This window comes from Hippichthys cyanospilos, chromosome 22, assembly GCF_059441005.1.
Source record: "Hippichthys cyanospilos isolate Australia breed blue-spotted pipefish chromosome 22, RoL_Hcya_1.0, whole genome shotgun sequence".
NCBI lineage: Eukaryota > Metazoa > Chordata > Actinopteri > Syngnathiformes > Syngnathidae > Hippichthys > Hippichthys cyanospilos.
In genome coordinates this window covers 5,396,808-5,414,015 of record NC_142390.1, presented here as the reverse complement: position 1 = coordinate 5,414,015, position 17,208 = coordinate 5,396,808, and the positions used below count along the sequence as shown (strand labels likewise).

The 17,208-nt window shown below is 39.9% G+C and overlaps 2 protein-coding genes across 4 annotated transcripts in view; one reads left to right on the top strand and one right to left on the bottom strand.

The window, feature by feature from the left end:
• lrig3 (leucine-rich repeats and immunoglobulin-like domains 3) overlaps positions 1-1,583 on the bottom strand; it is a 28,844-nt gene extending 27,261 nt beyond the window's left edge. Inside the window, exon 1 of the mRNA XM_088406090.1 lies at positions 1,371-1,583. Coding sequence (XP_088262216.1) covers positions 1,371-1,465 — 95 coding nt within the window. The 5' untranslated portion in view covers positions 1,466-1,583. The remainder of the gene's footprint in view (positions 1-1,370) is intronic.
• LOC148405614 (monocarboxylate transporter 2) lies at positions 1,090-11,731 on the top strand. Of its 3 annotated transcripts, none has more exons than XM_088406091.1 (5): positions 1,090-1,221; positions 6,324-6,564; positions 9,242-9,385; positions 9,821-10,609; positions 11,028-11,731. In XM_088406091.1, exons 2-5 carry the CDS (start codon positions 6,348-6,350, stop codon positions 11,300-11,302), a joined length of 1,425 nt encoding a protein of 474 aa, XP_088262217.1. In that variant the 5' UTR covers positions 1,090-1,221; positions 6,324-6,347; the 3' UTR covers positions 11,303-11,731. The 3 variants fall into 3 exon arrangements, with proteins under 3 accessions (XP_088262217.1, XP_088262219.1, XP_088262218.1); XM_088406093.1 differs by lacking the exon at positions 1,090-1,221 and adding an exon at positions 3,227-3,274; XM_088406092.1 differs by lacking the exon at positions 1,090-1,221 and adding an exon at positions 4,219-4,306.
• Positions 11,732-17,208: the final 5,477 nt, after the last annotated feature.

Here is a 17,208-nt window from a genome sequence, read left to right as displayed (position 1 = left end):
TTGCACATCCACGGCTCTAGGTGGTGCAGAAGCGCTCATTGTCGAAGTGTGAGGAGTTGTAAACATTTTAAATTGCAGTATTAAATCGCAAAATGTGTCTAGTTTAAATGAAGATAGACCTTTCTTTTTTCATGTCAGGAATTTTGATTCATGTTAAGTTTTTTTTTCCGTTTCAGACTAACCTGTAATCTCATAAACCACCAATGTCAAATTCATTTCTATCGTGGTCCACGTTGTAATTATAGTTACTGTCAGAGGACCCGTATGAGTCAAATACCTTTTAAGTGTGTTTATCACACTTTTACCTAGTTTTGAAATCAGGGGCCGGTAAAATCTGTTCAAAAAGAGATTTGGAACAAAAACACGCTTGTTTGCTTCCCCTCAAAAGTTTTAAACATTGAATACCACGTGCAAATTTAGTATTTTAGCCAGAAGTCAAATCAGCACTTTGTGGGACCCATAAAAAGATGTGACGGGCAGAATCTGGCCCCTGAGCCTTGAGTTTGTCACCTGTGTTTTAAACCATGTAAAATATAAAATCGATTTATATTGTTTTTTTTTAATCCATTTGTAATGTCATATATACAATTTTAGGTGTACTATTTCTATAGATAATCTTACTTATAGGCACAGTAGGGAGTATTAGTTTGTGTGTGTGTGTGTGTGTGTGTGTGTGTGTGTGTGTGTGTGGGGGGGGGGGGTCTCTTTTCTAGCATGGCAGTTTAAAAGAGCATTCTCTTGTGCATTTATTAGAATCTTGCAATGTACTTAAAGTGACCCTCGCGAACCGTTGCACTTTTTCCCAACAATCTACTGCCGCAAACCTTGTGCAACGCCATAGCATCAAAGAGTCCAATTTTGTTTTTTAATCGAGGGATCGATTTAAACCAAAAAAAGATAATCGTGTTCCAAACTACTATAAGTGCTGTTTAAATCGGGCCTCTTGACTGTAGACTGCGAAAACAGAGCAGTACAGTAAAGTACAGTCGGAACACGCAAGCAAGCAATGGCGTGGCAAATCGCAAGGGCTGCAGCGGCCCCGCCCTCTTTAGCGCCACCACTCCACGTCACGCAGTCTCAGGAAATTCAAACAGTCCCCTCACACACTCACACACTGTATGCATTTCTCTGAGCGGCGGCATCTTTCTCCTCCAAGGTCATCGAGCCTGCAGCCCTCCCAAGTTCGCGGACACGCACAAACGCGCCTTTATTCTCCTCAAGGTAAACTCACGCGGAATGCCCATTAATTCCAACACGGGATGCATCGACTTTTTAGCGTTGTTTCGGGGTTCTTTTAATATTTTGGCCCAACGTGTGTTGGCATAGATGTGAAAAGTACCCCCCCACACACGGAAAAAAAAGACGATTACCTTTTAAGTCTCTCTGCGGATGATGGAAGACGTTCTGTGGTGCGTTCACGTGTTGCGCGTGCCGGAAAATCCCACTGGCGCATCATTGAAGGCATTAGTTAATTGAGCGCTGCTATTTTGGGAGCTGGCGTCCACAAGGCCTTTAGTGTCCCTGTCCTTACATCAGCAGCAGCAGCAGTATTTGCTCTTTGCCTTGTGTCAGGAGATAAAGGCGTTAGCGCGTGTGCTACCGGTAGCACTAGCGATGGGACTCCTCAATGTGCGTCATCGGTCTTATTTCAAGAGGAAACCTTACAAGTGGTTTAGTCAAAGCGTAGCAAAAGCGGGGCTAGCATGTGCTTTGTGATGAAATACACACGACAGCGTCAAAAATTTGTATATATCGTCAAAAAAAAAAAATATATAGTTGTTTTAGTCTTTATAATCAGTTTGTGTGCTAGTAAGACTTAAAGGGACAGTGTGTAAGATGTAGAGCGTTTTTCACTCAAAAAGGAATAAATTAAATGATTGTAAATGTCAAAATCTTGCATTGAATGTGTTCTTAATGACCGACCGTGTGTTTTAAATACAGTTGTAGGTCTAGTTATCAATAAATTAAAGTACATGGGGGGTGGCACTTCTCAGGAGGCGGCCATGTTTGTTATCGCTACGGACAATGGTAAATTCAGCACCTGTAGCACCTCCTGCTGTCCTAAATATAAAACGGTCTAGATCTAACACACTATTACTTTAACACAGGTCTATCAAACATATGGCCCGTGGGCGGGTTCTGGCCCTCGGGCGGGTTTAATCGGGCCCGCGAAATGATTTTGTAAACTTGAAATGTTTTATGATTCATGGTGTTAATGTTTTATGATTAACAGCGATGTTGCGGTTGTGATATTTTAGGGAGTATTAAAGAAGAATTATAAATCTTAATTTGTTGTTTTAAAGTTATATAAATATATACAATGATTTGATTGGCCCGGACATATATTTTCCTCACAAGCTAAAATGAATTTGACACTGCTGTGCTAACATGGCCATTTTGCTTGTTATTGTTTATTTATTCATTTATTTATTTTGCATTGTTCTGTCATTTGTGCTTATCCAATAGATTTAAATGGTTTTTTCACCATTTGTGGCAAGCACAGTTGCTCCCCCAAGGCTCTGCTATCTTTCTAAAAAAAAAAAAGATAATAAAAAAAGAAAAAAAATTAGCACAACTGTGCAGGATTTGTAAGGTGCTTAAAGGGACAACGTGTAAGATTTAGGCCATTTTTCATTAAAAAGGAATACATTAAATGATAATAAATTTCAAAAAATTGCCTATAAATGTGTTTTTAACAAACAACAGTGTTTTAAATATAATGGTAGGTCTAGTTATCATGAAATTATATTACATGGGGTTACGGTCTAAATCTCACACATTGTCTCTTTAAATACCAACTGCAAATGTCTGCAGATGAAGTTTATGGTACTTGGCGTAAAGTACTACTTCATCAGTATCAGTTTTTTTGATAGGAGCCCCTTTATTCTGATTTTAATGATGTAAATGTGAAATAACTCCCATTCATATTTCATGCATTTTGATCTTGACTAAACAGGTTTTTGGCAGAAAGGCCTGCATAAACCTGCCTTCCAGCAAAATATTTTACATAATATTCATGGCCCCTGTGACCTTTTCGCTTTTTCACAGTGTTGTAAGGATGGCATATATATGTATGTATGTATATATGTATATATATATATATATTTTTTTTTGGCAATTCTGCCCTCTTTCTACCTCTTTACTGTATTAGTATAGAGCCTTTGATGTTGAGTTGTAGCTCACCTACCTTAGGCTATAGTGCTTTGCTTTCTTTTTTTTTTTTGGGGGGGGGATCAGGTTTCAAGAACAGGACCTCTAGCTGTGTACTCCAAAGGTTTGTTGTGAACACAATTCAGCATTTTGCACACACTACCAGCGTGCGATACTAGCGAATACTAAAACTCGCAATCGTGACACATTGTCTTGTTTAATTTCATCCTTCTGATCGGTCAATGGATATTAATCGTGCTTGTTTATTTAAAGATTCCGATCACGGACGAGCATATTTCCTGGCTCGTGTTGCTACCCGTCTCCCAGGGCGGGCGGCTAATGGGCCTAATGGGCAGCTATTTCTAAGGCAACTTTAAGATTACCTTTGCATGCCATAACTTTCATCGCCATGCCACTTGGTTGGCGGCGGCTAGCGCGTGAAGGGGGCTCAATGTTAGAGGTCGAGTTTCCTTTTGTAGACACAGCCATAGTTTACCACACCTGTTTATTTGGATACCATTTATATGTTCCAGTGAAGGTCTTATCATGCCTTTATCTTCTGGATCCCACCCTCCATTTTGTCAGTTATTAATCTTATCTCACGTAACACTTAGGCAAATTCAAATATTCTCACGTGAGCCTCATACATAATTTGAAGCGATCGGGTTACTTTCAGGAAGTTGTATTGCGAGCTATTGCGTCAGCTAGATGAAGCCCAAAACGCACACATGGCACCATGTACACACATGTAAAAAAAAAAAGACATCTTGAGCTAACCAGTTCAATCTAAAGGCTCTGCTAAATCTCAAAAGCACTCGGCAGGCAGTAGACACTTGTGAAAGCGTGTCCTTGTAGGGCAGACAGACACTGGCTCACTGTTTTGGATCGCTGCCTGAGACCGATTTGATTTTAGAGGAACGTGTTTGAGTATTGTGCTCCTGCCGTGTTCTTTGTAGTGTTGCCACTATGACGCGTCATTAAAGAAACTAGCGCGTCATTTCTCGCTGAACTTGAGGAAGTCGGGAAATTTTGACAGTGACTTTAAAGGGTTTTATTAGAAAAAAAAAAGGTTCTATGTTAGGAGTCGCTTGACCTTGTGGTTCGTAGCGGACGACAACACAACATCGGCTGAGTGTCAACATTGCAAGAAAAAACGGTGACTTTGCTTATGTGCTTAAAGGATATGTGCGATCAGCTAAATTTGGCCCTGTCTTATATTTATAGATAAAAATTCATCATTTTAAGCTTCTTAATATTTGGGTTAGTTGCTATTGTGTGTGCAGTATGTTAATGAGTGTACAACTTGACTACCAAGCCGTGAAACAATACCAAAACTACATCAGCCATACAGCTGATATATGGTGAGATTTATTTATATTTAACATAAAGCATAACAGTATATGTACTTGTTATATTCAACCGTTATAGAAAACTGTTAATGTTGGCGACTGATAGTGTTAATGGGGATTTCCGCACCGTTCGGAAATGTCAACTTCCTCTTGACAACACACACAAAGACTAGTACACACACACACACACACACACACACACACATACTGTATATATTCATATGTATGGCAGATTCATAGATAATTAAAATCATTTTTAGCTGCAAATATTTTTTCTTTACTGTGTTTTCCACAATATGAGGCAGACCGGATTATAAGGCACACCTACAATGAATGGCATATTTAAAAACTTTTTTTTTATAAATGAGGCGCTCTGCGTTATAATGACGCACAGAATAGAAGCCACAATGCTGGCTAGGGTTGCATTATGCATCCACTAGATGGAGCTGCACTAAAGGCAACGTCAACAAAACAATCAAGACAGTCAAACTTTTCGATCAGATATAAAGAATAAAGGTGATTTGTGGAAAGTAATAAAATACCTCTTGATTACTTTAAAATACTGTTTTGCAACCGGAAATTTAAAATATATTGTTTTGTTGATTTACCGAGGTGAAAATTGAAGATTTGAAAAAGGCTTCATTTTGCAAAGTGAAGTGTAATTGCAATAAAATAAAGCTTGGCATTATTTTCATGATTCACTTGCTTATTTTTTCGGATTTAGACTAACCTGTAACCTGTATGAATGCTGTTAAAAATGTCGCAAACAGTTTTTGAAAATTGATTCATAACTCAGCACATCTGCCTCAGCAACGCCAATGCCGATGGCGTCATAATAAAAGGGCAGCTGCAGACCTTTGTGTTCAACTGTGGGTCCGTAAATAATCGTGCGGTCATTGTGCTTGAGCGCGATTGTTGTTGTTTTTGTTTTTTTATCGCTGGCTTTTGCCAAGTCACATTGCTGCGTTCACTTCTTAATGCCATTGCTGTGCCTCCGCCCAGTTTCCACTTTCTGCCCCTGTGGGATTTACAGAGCACGGGGCGGGCTCAAGGTGACTCGTGGGCGGGGCTAAACCTTGGCTGGCAGGTAGGAATGAGCACATGGTAGAATTGCGGGTCAGTGTTTGCGCATGCTTTCCACCAAGATGGTGGCGTGCGTCTCTTCTTGAAGGGCATACAAATCTTGCTTACAGTTAGCTATTAATTTAGTGATTGGAACTTAAACAGCTCCTTTCTTATATTAGCTGGAAATAGTCAATAGTAGATTTCACACCGCATTCCTAGCAAAGTGCATTTATCTTTTTTTTAATGCTTTTTTGTCAATTGTATTTATTTTATTTTGATTCATTAGACCACAAAGTAGCAGTGAAATTGTATCAAGGGAACACAGCAGCAAGCAAATCATTCAACAAAATATTTGTTATTTGGGGTTTGTATTAGGGATGAATAAACGTTTTTTTTGTTTTGTTTTTGATGCGAAGGCATGTTCTTACCAAATCATTAAAGAATGCATTTTTGTCAATTTTATTTTTTATTTTAATGCATTAGACGTCAATCTTGCAATACAATTGTTACAAAAAACTTTTTTTGACTTAATAGCCACCAAAAACAATTTATTTTTTAAATAAATTGATGGAAATGAAAACATTTAAAGAAATTATGATTAACACAAAAAATCCAATTGATCGACTATAATCGACAAAAAAATAATTGTTGCTCGCAGCCCTAATCTACATATTACTTGGTTTCTTCTATGATAAATTCCACACACTTTCCCGTAAACATTTTCAGCGTAACACTTTTGCGCTTTTGTTGTGGTTGCAGTGAAGAGCCAGCGCGGGTCCAGCGATGCCGCCTCCGGTCACCGGCCCCCCCGCCGTGCCCCCGCCGGACGGCGGCTGGGGCTGGGCGGTGGTGGTGGCGTCCTTCATCTCCATCGGCTTCTCGTACGCCTTCCCCAAAGCCATCACCGTCTTCTTCAAGGACATCCAGATCATCTTCGATGCCTCGTACAGTGAAATCGCCTGGATCTCCTCCATCATGCTCGCCGTCATGTACGCCGCAGGTCAGTCGCTCGCATTTTGGGGGAGGATTTTGTCCCCCGGATGAAATATTAGATGTTTATGAGATACCTTCAGTATATTCAGCACTGAAGTAAAGGAGCGTTGGGAATAATTGGGTTAAATCCATTTATTGTCCCGCCCTAACTTCCTGTTAGCGCTTATCGACGCTAACTGTGAAGTCGCAATTTGTACAAGATGCCCTTGCTGCCAATATTTGTTGTTCGTTAATCCAGATATTTTCATATTAACGATAGGAAGTGTCAAACAGGTCGTTTGCATGATTTAATTACACTTTTTCACCGCGACACTCCTCGTGATCTCATAGGTCATTTGTTTCGTTTGGGATCGACCCGGATTTATGTTACTGGATGTCAAACGCTGTTGCTCGTTATCACGCGGCCACACTGTCATCTGAGCTGTTGTGTAAACACGCACACACACACACAACAAGAAGCTGAACACGCACGTCAATGGAAATAAACGAGCCACTCGAGGACCGATTCCGTTACTGCAGTGAGAAGCGTACGCTAGGTTAGCTGATGCTAACGCACAACATTAGGGGATGGTCTTTCTAGGCCGCCGTCGTTGATGAGTACAGATGGTGATAACGGCAACAGATAGAATGACTGGAGGATTACGGCGTGGCCAGATGGCAGCAGAGGCGGCGCCTCACACAATGCTGCAGGCCTTCGGCCAAAGTGGGAAATGGAGCAGGTGAGCGGAGCAAAACCGAGTCGAAGCATACTTTCAGCGAAATCCGATGAACGGAAGGGATTGCGGCCTAGGGAGGGATACTTGACGAAAAAATGACTGCGGAAAAAATACTGAGAATAACTATTTTAAACAACTGCAAGTGACTGGCCAGCAGCCAGATGTGATCAGCTTCATCTTATCCGCGACCCGAATAGAAGTCGTATAGAAAATGAATTGCTTGATAATAATCCCATGTAAAAATCCCTTAAGGGGTTTACCAAACTGAAGTCTTGCTGATTGGAGGATTGTGCTGTGCTCGAAATGCAATGCTGAAAGACGTGTCCGGTATATATGCGTGTGTGTGTTTGTGTGTGTGTGTGTGTGTGTGTGTGTATATATATATATATATATATATACATATATATATATATATATATATATATATATATATATATATATATATATATATATATATATACTTTTTTCTCATGATTTGAGCCCTGCAGTTTATTGTATATTTTATTGTATATGAGAAAAAGTACGCTTATAGTCTGTAAAAAAAAAAGAAAAAAACACCCAAAAAAAAACAACTGTAACCCCTTTTCTCATGATTTGAGCCCTGTGGTTTATAGTCCAGTGCACCTTTTTTTTTTTTCCATGCTAGCCATATACCATCGTGGTAGTTCAGACAGAGATACGAGTTAAAAAATAAAGTGGATTTGACTTGGCGTTACATCAGGCAGCTGTGTGAAGTAAGCATTGCTCACTAGCGACATGCTCCATCTGCAGACTCCGCGTCGGCGTGGGATCACTGTACTTAATCCAGAGAGAGAGAGAGAGCGAGAGAATGTTGCCCTTGGGTGAGGCAGCACCCAAGCAGAGACTGCTCGTTGACAGGAGACATTGTTGAAAAACAATATCGCTTATCTCTCAAGCGGGATGAACGTCCGCCTTTCGTTGTATGCTTTGCATGTGTGTTCCCTTGCTGCAACGCGTCGTATAGTCACCACATTGTTACAGCATGCAAAATAGATCCGAGCAATAAATTAAATACTAATACTCTTAAAAACGGGAAAGTATTTGAAAGAAATATAAATAAGTACCAGATTGAATGTCTCGATTTAAAAACGTAAAATTACATTTTTGGGATTGAGTTAATTTGATAATGGAAGGATTTTTCACATAATAATTTTTTTTTCCACTTGCTGTTGAAAATAACATCACATGACCAACAGTTAAGACATGATTTGTCGTTACCCGAGCCTTGAGGACAGGTGATGTCATTTTTAATTAACGGCAAGAAGAAAAATGTGTGTGTGTGTGTGTGTGTGTGTGTTTTCTAATTTAAATAATTTTGCTATGAAATTAATTATAGACAAATATTAATATTTGCCTGCTAAAAATGCAAAATTAATGCACTATCCCTTTAAGCCAATAGTTCTCAAAGTGTGGCCCGTGGCCTGACTGCAAAGGGTCCGTAAAATAATTTTTCTTATTGATAGAAAATAAAATTACAATTAAATTAAAATTTTTAAAAATATATTTATTTTTTTAGATATATAAATAATTATTAATAAAACAATACATACTTATTTTTTAATTAAAAAAGGAAAATATAAATATTAAAAAAAAAAAAAAAAAATATATATATATATATATATATATATATATATATATATATATATATATATATATATATATATATATATATATTTCAACCAGTGTAATATATATTTTTTTTAAATATATTTTTCAAAATGTAATAATTTAAAAATGAGGCCAGCAAAGCTGAAATCGGCATTTTATTTTAAAATGCTGCTTTTGACTAAATAATTGGAAATGGACTCGGTCCATTATAAGGCACGGGCATTTTGCAGTTTTTCTTTTCCAAACTTCAGTACAGCTAAAAATGAACAAATAAACTTGTTGTCTCATTGAATCTGTTGCTGAATAAAAAGAGTATTTATTATATTTTTTCCACCTCAGGTCCCATCAGCAGCATATTGGTGAACACGTACGGCTGCAGACCCATCGTCATGATGGGGGGCTGCCTGTGCGCCGTGGGCATGACCCTGGCCTCCTTCTGCACCAGCGTGGTGCAGCTCTACCTCTGCATCGGCGTTATCGGCGGTAAGTCGCTGGCAATCCACTTAACTGAGTTCCCTCCATTAGCCTCATTTCAAAATAGGCAGCCGGAAATAATCCAGAAGTCAAGGTTGATGTCATTAGCGTCGATTTTTCAAATTTGAGATGACCATTCATCAATCTGATGTTATACCGTCATTTAAAAATACAACCTTAACCCTGTCACTGCCTTTGACTGCTAAAGACATTAAATATTCATTTCAACTATGCTGGAATAAAATGGGTTCTTCCAGATGCAAATGTGCAGAGAAAAGGAGGGAAATGAAGGTGAAGGAGGAGGAAAAAAAAACAAACGAGTGTTTGGCCATGCCCACACAAGGGCATAGCACAAGCCCGGAAAAAAAGACAATCCCACATACCTCAAACAACATAATACAAATATAAGATTGAAAATGATGTCGGCTGCATTTGTCCACACAGGACTGGGATTAGCATTCAACCTGCAGCCAGCTCTCACCATGATCGGCAAGTATTTCTACAAGAAGCGTCCCATCGCCAACGGGCTGGCCATGGCCGGGAGCCCGGTGTTCCTCAGCTCCTTGGCCCCGCTCAACCAGTACCTCTTCAACCATTTTGGCTGGAGGGGGAGCTTCTTGATCCTGGCCGGCCTGCTGCTCAACTGCTGCGTGGCCGGCTCGCTCATGAGGCCCCTCGGCCCGCCGCCCTCCAAGCTGAAAAAGGAGCCGACGCCCAGCGCCAAGGAAAGGCGCACGGCCTTGCAAATGCTCAACAAGTACCTGGACCTGTCGCTCTTCAAGCACCGCGGCTTCCTCATCTATTTGTCCGGGAACGTGATCATGTTCCTCGGCTTCTTTGCGCCCATCGTCTTCCTGGCCGCTTACGCCAAAGACATGGGCGTGGACGAGTACTCGGCCGCCTTCCTCCTCTCCATCCTCGCTTTCGTCGACATGGTGGCCAGACCCTCCATGGGCCTTTTGGCCAATTCGCGCTGGATCAGGCCCAAGATTCAGTATTTCTTCAGCTTCGCCGTGCTCTACAACGGCGTGTGCCACATCCTCTGCCCGCTGGCCGACGACTACACCGGCCTGGTGGTTTACGCCATCTTCTTCGGATTTGCTTTCGGCATGGTCAGCGCCGTGCTCTTTGAGAGTCTCATGGACCTGGTTGGGGCGCCCAGGTTCTCCAGTGCCGTGGGACTCACCACCATTGTGGAATGCTGCCCCGTCCTCCTCGGGCCACCGATTGCAGGTACTAAAGTTAAATTTGATCAGAACTACACTCAACAAGTGTCTCTTTTGGAACCCAGGCTAAACCGAAAGATGCAGTATAACCGATTTTTCGATTGTTAGGTTGTGAGAATAACTAGCCGTCGTCCATTGGCGACATACTTATGGTAGTATAGCTAACGTGAGAATATGTGTGTAACATGTATGCCAAAAAGGGAGGGGCATAGCAATCAATCACATGCATTATTCACCCTACGGCTTCTCTCAGCTGCAATCTTTGATAATTGATGCTGGCGTAGAACCATCCCTAATTTGAATATCATACAAAGTAGCAGGTGCATACTTTACCATCTCAAAGCTCACGATAGTGTATCAGCAATTGAGGTGCGCAGCTTTATTAAGATGCTTACGTTTTTCTTCTTTTTTAACGTGTCTCACAGGGAAACTGGTAGACATCACCAAGAATTACAAGATCATGTATTTCTGCTGCGGCGCCGTCGTGATCGCGGCAAGCATTTGGCTCTTCATCGGCAACTTCATCAACTATAGGCTCCTGGATCGCGAGCGCAAGCTCGAGCAGTACAAACCCGCCGGCTCGGAGGATCCCGACGTGCTCCAGAAGCAGGCGGAAGCCGAGAAGCTCACCCCAGCGGAGGCTACGGAGCCAGATGAGGAGTCGGCCAGGGAACCCATGCAGCGGGAGACCAACATGTAAGACCGCCCCAAAGCTTCCTAACATCATCTGCAACGATCAAACCGAGCTTCAAGTTAAGAGTGCCTGGCGGTGTTCCACCTGGCTCTTTTCGAGGTCCTCTGCACCTCCTCAAAACTGCCAAAGGAACAAGTGTACCAAACTGTTTGTAAGGACTCATATCTGATTCACTCTAGACTAAAAATGTCCTAAAAATTTGAAAATCAACACGTATAGAGTGAAAAAGCAGAGTTGTAGCTTCTAATGTCTTCCGAATGTGACATAAAGTGCATTGTCACTTTTTCCAAACACAACCAAATCCTCAAAGATCCTCAAAGAACGAGGAAGGTATAAAACAGTGTTTCAAACGGCCGTCACCTGTCCCTGACTATGTCTTGAAGTTGCTGCCGTCTAAAGGCGTGGATGAACATTAAAGCTATAAAACGGCTTCGACTGGTTCGCCATGACAATGTCGTTATTCATGCCAGCCGTCCCCAGTATGTTGCCGAGCAGGAAGTGGAATGCAAGCGCCTCATTCTTAAAAATGACCAAGCGCCCTCCACGCCCTCCTCTGGCGCCCTCTAGAAAACCATGGGGCATAACAATCCCTCCGGTACTGTATAAACTGCACTTATTTTCAAAGAACAAACTACAGCTCAGATTGAATGTAATCTTCTGTGCGGGCCTTAATAATAAGGAAATAATGACCAAAAGCATCTGCATAACACTGACATGAATGGACACTTTATTAGGCACACCCAAGAGAACCAAGCGTCCGATTTTTTTTTTTTTTCCCAACAGAACTTGTATAATATTTATTTTATTGAATTGTATCCTGTTGGTACTTTTAACCAATACTGTCCACGTAATATAATTTTCTAAAGCATCTGTGTTCCAAACAAATAATATTACGTATGAAATTTGACTTCTGAGTCGTCATAAAAAAGCTGCTGTGCATTTATTGCAACATAGTAAGTTTCTATTTGAACGGAGCACTTTATTTCATTGCGTTCCAACGGAAGATTCTTCTATAGAGAGCCAGTCGAAATATATCTTTTTATATTTTACAGCTCTTCAGTGTTACATCGTATTTTTATACGTTAGCAAAGTCCACCTTCACTGTGCTTTGTATGACTTTGAATGTTTTCTCGTTCAGGCAATGAAAATCACTATGCAAACGGTTATCATGCTGATTTTCAAGGTTTGAAGAAGCTGTACAATCACGTCTTCGCTTTGCAACACTGCCCCCTGCTGTTGCTTCAGGTCGCTTGTAAGAATGATTCTCCAGTTTTGACAGTTTTTGAAAAGAAGTTGCTGCTGGAGATACCTTTTTTTTCCCCCTTTTATTCCATGTTTCACAGAAAACTAAGTCAAACATTTCTTTGTCTTTGAGATTTCGTATTTATTCTCTGAACAAAACCGATGTTAGAATTTGTTGCTGAGAACAGAATCTATCTATTGTATACATTTGATTTCCAATTTTTTTTTTTTTTTTGGTCATTCATTTGAGTTGAATTAATAGGATGAAAATAACAACCTAGTTTGCAACTCAGAGGTTCTCTCTTCACTCTGGTGCCTTATTATATTATCATTAATTAACAAGCACTTGGGTTGATCAATTTGGGGTCTTTAACATGTATTTTCTTCTTTGAATTTCCTCGTGTGTGAAAAGCCAACACTGAAGCTTTTGCAAATTGTGTTCATAATGTGCAACCGTGATTTTTTCTTTGTGGCATCCAAACACTTTATTTAGATTGTGTTGTTCCACTACCTCTGCAAATGTTTTTCCACACTGAGGAATATTATACAGGTACAAATGGACAAATGGTTTCAATAAAGTGTATATCCAGCCAAAAAGGGAAAAAAAAAATTTGTGTATTGATCATTTTACATTCAAACGTAATTCGTGATGATCAATCAAAGAAATGTCCTTTTAGTGATTTCAAATAAGAAGCATTGGTTGGGAAAGTGGCCCTGAAGATCAAATCACACGGAGAAAAAACTAAGCAAAAAAGGTAATTGCAAACAAACAAAAACACCTTACAAGAGAGACGCACACAAGAAAAAAGAAGCACAAAACAATAAAAAGTGCATGCAAGAAATAAGAAATAAAGAGGCAAGCAAGCAAAAGAAGCAAACAAGAAAAAAAGACAATAAAAAAAGCACACAAAAATAAAAAACAGCATGCAAGAAAAACGAAGCTCAAAAGAAAAAAACATGCAAGAAAAAGATGCATAGAAGCAAAAGAGAAAAAGCATGCAAGACAAAAAGAAGCACAAAAGAAAACGGCACATAAGAAAAATGAATCACACAATGCAAAAAGCACGAATAAAAAAAGCAAATAATAAAGCATGCAAAGAAGCTTAAAATAAGTAAAAGGATGCAAAAAAGAGATAAGACTCACACAATAAAAAAATTGCATGCAAGAAAAAAGAAGCAAACATTAAATAGGAAGTGATTGGTGTGGGTTGGGGACTGTATAGTTAGTGTGCTTTTTCCTTGTTAGCTTCTTTTTTCTGTCGTGCATCTTTTTCTTGTGTGATCTTATTCTGTTGTGTTTTTTTTTCTTGCTTGCATCTTTCTTGTTTTCTTCTTTTTTTTTCCATGCCTCCTTTTCCCTTCGTGCTCTCTTTTTAATGTTTACTTCTTTTCCCTCGCATTTTCTTTTTTTATTCTGTGCTTCTTTTTTCTTGTGCGCTTCTCTCTTGTAACCTGTTTTTTTTCTTCTTTGCGATTTTTTTTTTTGTTTGCTTAGTTTTTTTGTTCGTATGATTTGCACTCCGGGACCACCGTACAAGTCTGCACCTTGAGACACAACACGTGAACGTGGAGTTGCATTAAAAGTCGTTGCACATTCTCATTGGGATGGGCCGCGCGGCTCTCATTAGACTCAAAGTGTGACTCCTCTTGCTCTTTGCCTGCATTAAACTGGCTAATAATCAAGCGCGAGTCTGTCAGTAAGTCTGCCCGGTGACCACCCCTCACCTCCGTGAGCCACAGTTAACATTTTAAAAGATGCAGAGGGAAAAAAAAAAAAAAAAAAACATCCCTTTTCTTCCCTCATCTGTATGCGCCGATGATGGCTGGAGACCCTCAGGCGGAGTTTGAGGCTAGATTTTAATGGGACAGTAAGGGTCAACTGGGGAGGAGGGAACAATAAGCCTCTGCAGGTCTTTGTGATCAACCGGAGCAGGGACCCCAAGAGGAAGGGGGGGGGCACCTGCTGGGGGCCTTGCGTGCAGGAATATGACCTTCAAAACAGCATCTCTGTTCCCCGCATGCTTCTGCTGGACAGCGATTGCAATAACAGCACTAATGAACTTACAACAGGCCTCAAGATAATTTAGTCAGAGGCTGGAGCAAAGGATGATTTCAAATGTTTGTTTTCACAATCATTATCTTGCAGGTGGAGGGTTTTCTACAAATGTCAGTCTGACTGCTCTACCAAAAATACCATTTCTTTAAATTGTATTCAAATGAGCGCTCTAAAAATGTCTAAACTCAATAAATTAGTGAAATAATTGATTCTTTAGGTAGTTAAGTATGAAAATATCCAACTACTTTGAGTAATTAACTGCCACAATACTTGTTTTTTTTCTAGGTAATTAAATATCAAAAGTAACTAATTACTTATGGTACCAAAGTAATTGACTTGAGTATTTAATTCATTTAGTACCAGACATTTTTAGACCATTAGCCAAAACACTTGATAGAAATTTAAAAAAATATATGCCTATAAGTAGATGGGATTCAAAACAAACAAAACGTAAAAATACATCTTTGGCATTGATTGAGTAAAAAAAAAAAAAAAAAGTGACTTTTGGGAGAAAAAAAGCCTTGTGTTTAAAAAAAAAAAAAACATGAGTGACCACTCTGCTACAATGGATATAAAAGGTCTGCACACTCCTATTTTAAGACTGAAAGCCTACTAGAACATCTGAACTTCATTTTATCCTTTTTAAAATGAGTTTGAATGTGACAGAGATTATTACTGGGGGTGTGTACACTTTTGCAATCATTCGTTCATTTTCTACTTGATTGTCAGATTTGTGTAAATACTGTTTAAAATTGGTTTTATTTTCTAAAACATGAAAAATCGATGCGAAAAGGGGTGTGTAGACTTTTTTTCTTAAATTTACCCACTGTATATTTGATTAATCTTTTCACCTTTCTCTTTGCAGTGAGTTAAAAACTGACACGCATAATGTGGCCGTTCAAATAATCCAGAAGAAAACTGCTGATAAAGCAACGGCGTTGCCGTCCCGCACTTGTAAAATGGCGCCGACAAAGCCAATAAACGGACCGCCCTGAGGTGTTCTGACCCAAAGTGGACCTTCGACTGTTATGCCCAAAAGCTACAAGCTGCTGCGGTGTCTCAACAAGACACGCATTAACCTTTCCGCCGTTTTTTTTTTTTCTTCTTTTTGCGCGAAGATGGTCCACTTTGAAGTGCCTCCATTTAACCTTCATTTAACTTTTGTGTCGTGCGCTCCCAAGCGAGCCGTTGTGACAGCGGAAGCCTTTAGAAGTCAGCAAAAGGCCCGCGGCTAGAGATGGCATATCAGCACATCTGTCTGCTGAGCTTCACGGCCAGGTTGGAAACGGAATTGTTCTTCTGCCGACGCTTTGCAGCACCGGATGCATATTGTCAACAACAAAAAAAAAGGAAAAAAAAGCGCAACAAGTCAAATGATTCACCATCAGGACGGGGTTGAGGAGAGCAGATGAATATATCTTAGTTGGACTGGGGAGAAAAAGTCGATCAAGTAGGGTAAGTCTACATAAACACACACACATGTTCTCACTCTTTCTCTCCCTTGCACATATGTATATTTATATATATATAGAAATATATATATAGATATAGATATATATATAGTGACATCAATAATCCAATGAGCCTGCTCAATCTGATTTTGAAGCAACATAATTAGAAATGCTGTTGTACACAGCGCGCATGCAAATGAGTGATGTACACAGCATCATTTCATTTGGAGTCTTAATTACTTGAGTGCAGGTAGGTGATGGGCTAATAGTATTCGCCTCGCAGCGCATAGTGAACCATCAGGGATTTTTTTTTTTTTTTTTTATTCTAACAGCAGATTTTCTATCTAATTGCGGTTTTTACGCGCTGTAATGGACTTATTAACAGAACAGGACTTCAAACGGAGCGCTTCTCATTTGGCCCGCCGGAGCGTGACTGCTGTTTGTACCGTCATCGGGAATTGGAGGGGAATTATTAGCGAAGGGGGGGAAGAAAACGTGTCTCATAAAGCATCTGAGCCGGGATGGAGTTAGACTGCTGATGAGCTCTCCGGCTTTGATCCGGTGTCTTCTGGAGACTTTTATCACAGAGTCGCTATTGCAACTTTTAAGGCCGCTGACCTCTGCATATTCATGGGAGGTGTGTATTTGTCTGTTTGATTTTCCAGCACGGGGCTAAGCACTGCACATAGAGGGCACTCTTACCTTGGTTTTCACCAATGGGATGCTATTTATAGGTACTGACATCTTGCATAAGGGAGGAAGTTCCATGAGGTAATTAGAGAGACAAAAAAAAATGGAAGAAGTTTTACTTTTATGCATGACTAAAAATGTCTGATGTACAGCATTTGTTTCAGGATGCTGCTATTGCACACATAGTTTAAATTGTGGGTGATTTAACAGACTGATGCATCTCACAGAAAATAATAATAAAATTATAGTCACTACATTAAAGTTTTAAAATGTTGATACTATGAATGTCTCTATATTACTGAATTTTCTCCTTTTTTGCCAAAGTGTTAAAAGCTTTACTGTAGAGTCATTTTGGGACGGCTAACTATGTTGAAGTCAGTTGAGGATTTTCATTTTGACAAAAGTAGTTTTTGGGTTGTGTCTGATTTTCACTTTAAATGCAAATTCCAGGGAGTACATTAATTGTATCATAT

Excerpts from the sequence above, each read along its gene's own strand:
- LOC148405614 (XM_088406091.1), top strand. The coding sequence starts at position 6,348 with ATGCCGCCTCCGGTCACCGGCCCCCCCGCCGTGCCCCCGCCGGACGGC. Across the intron at positions 6,565-9,241 it reads CGCCGTCATGTACGCCGCAG|GTCCCATCAGCAGCATATTG; the intron begins GTCAGTCGCTCG and ends TTTCCACCTCAG. Across the intron at positions 10,610-11,027 it reads CCTCGGGCCACCGATTGCAG|GGAAACTGGTAGACATCACC; the intron begins GTACTAAAGTTA and ends CGTGTCTCACAG.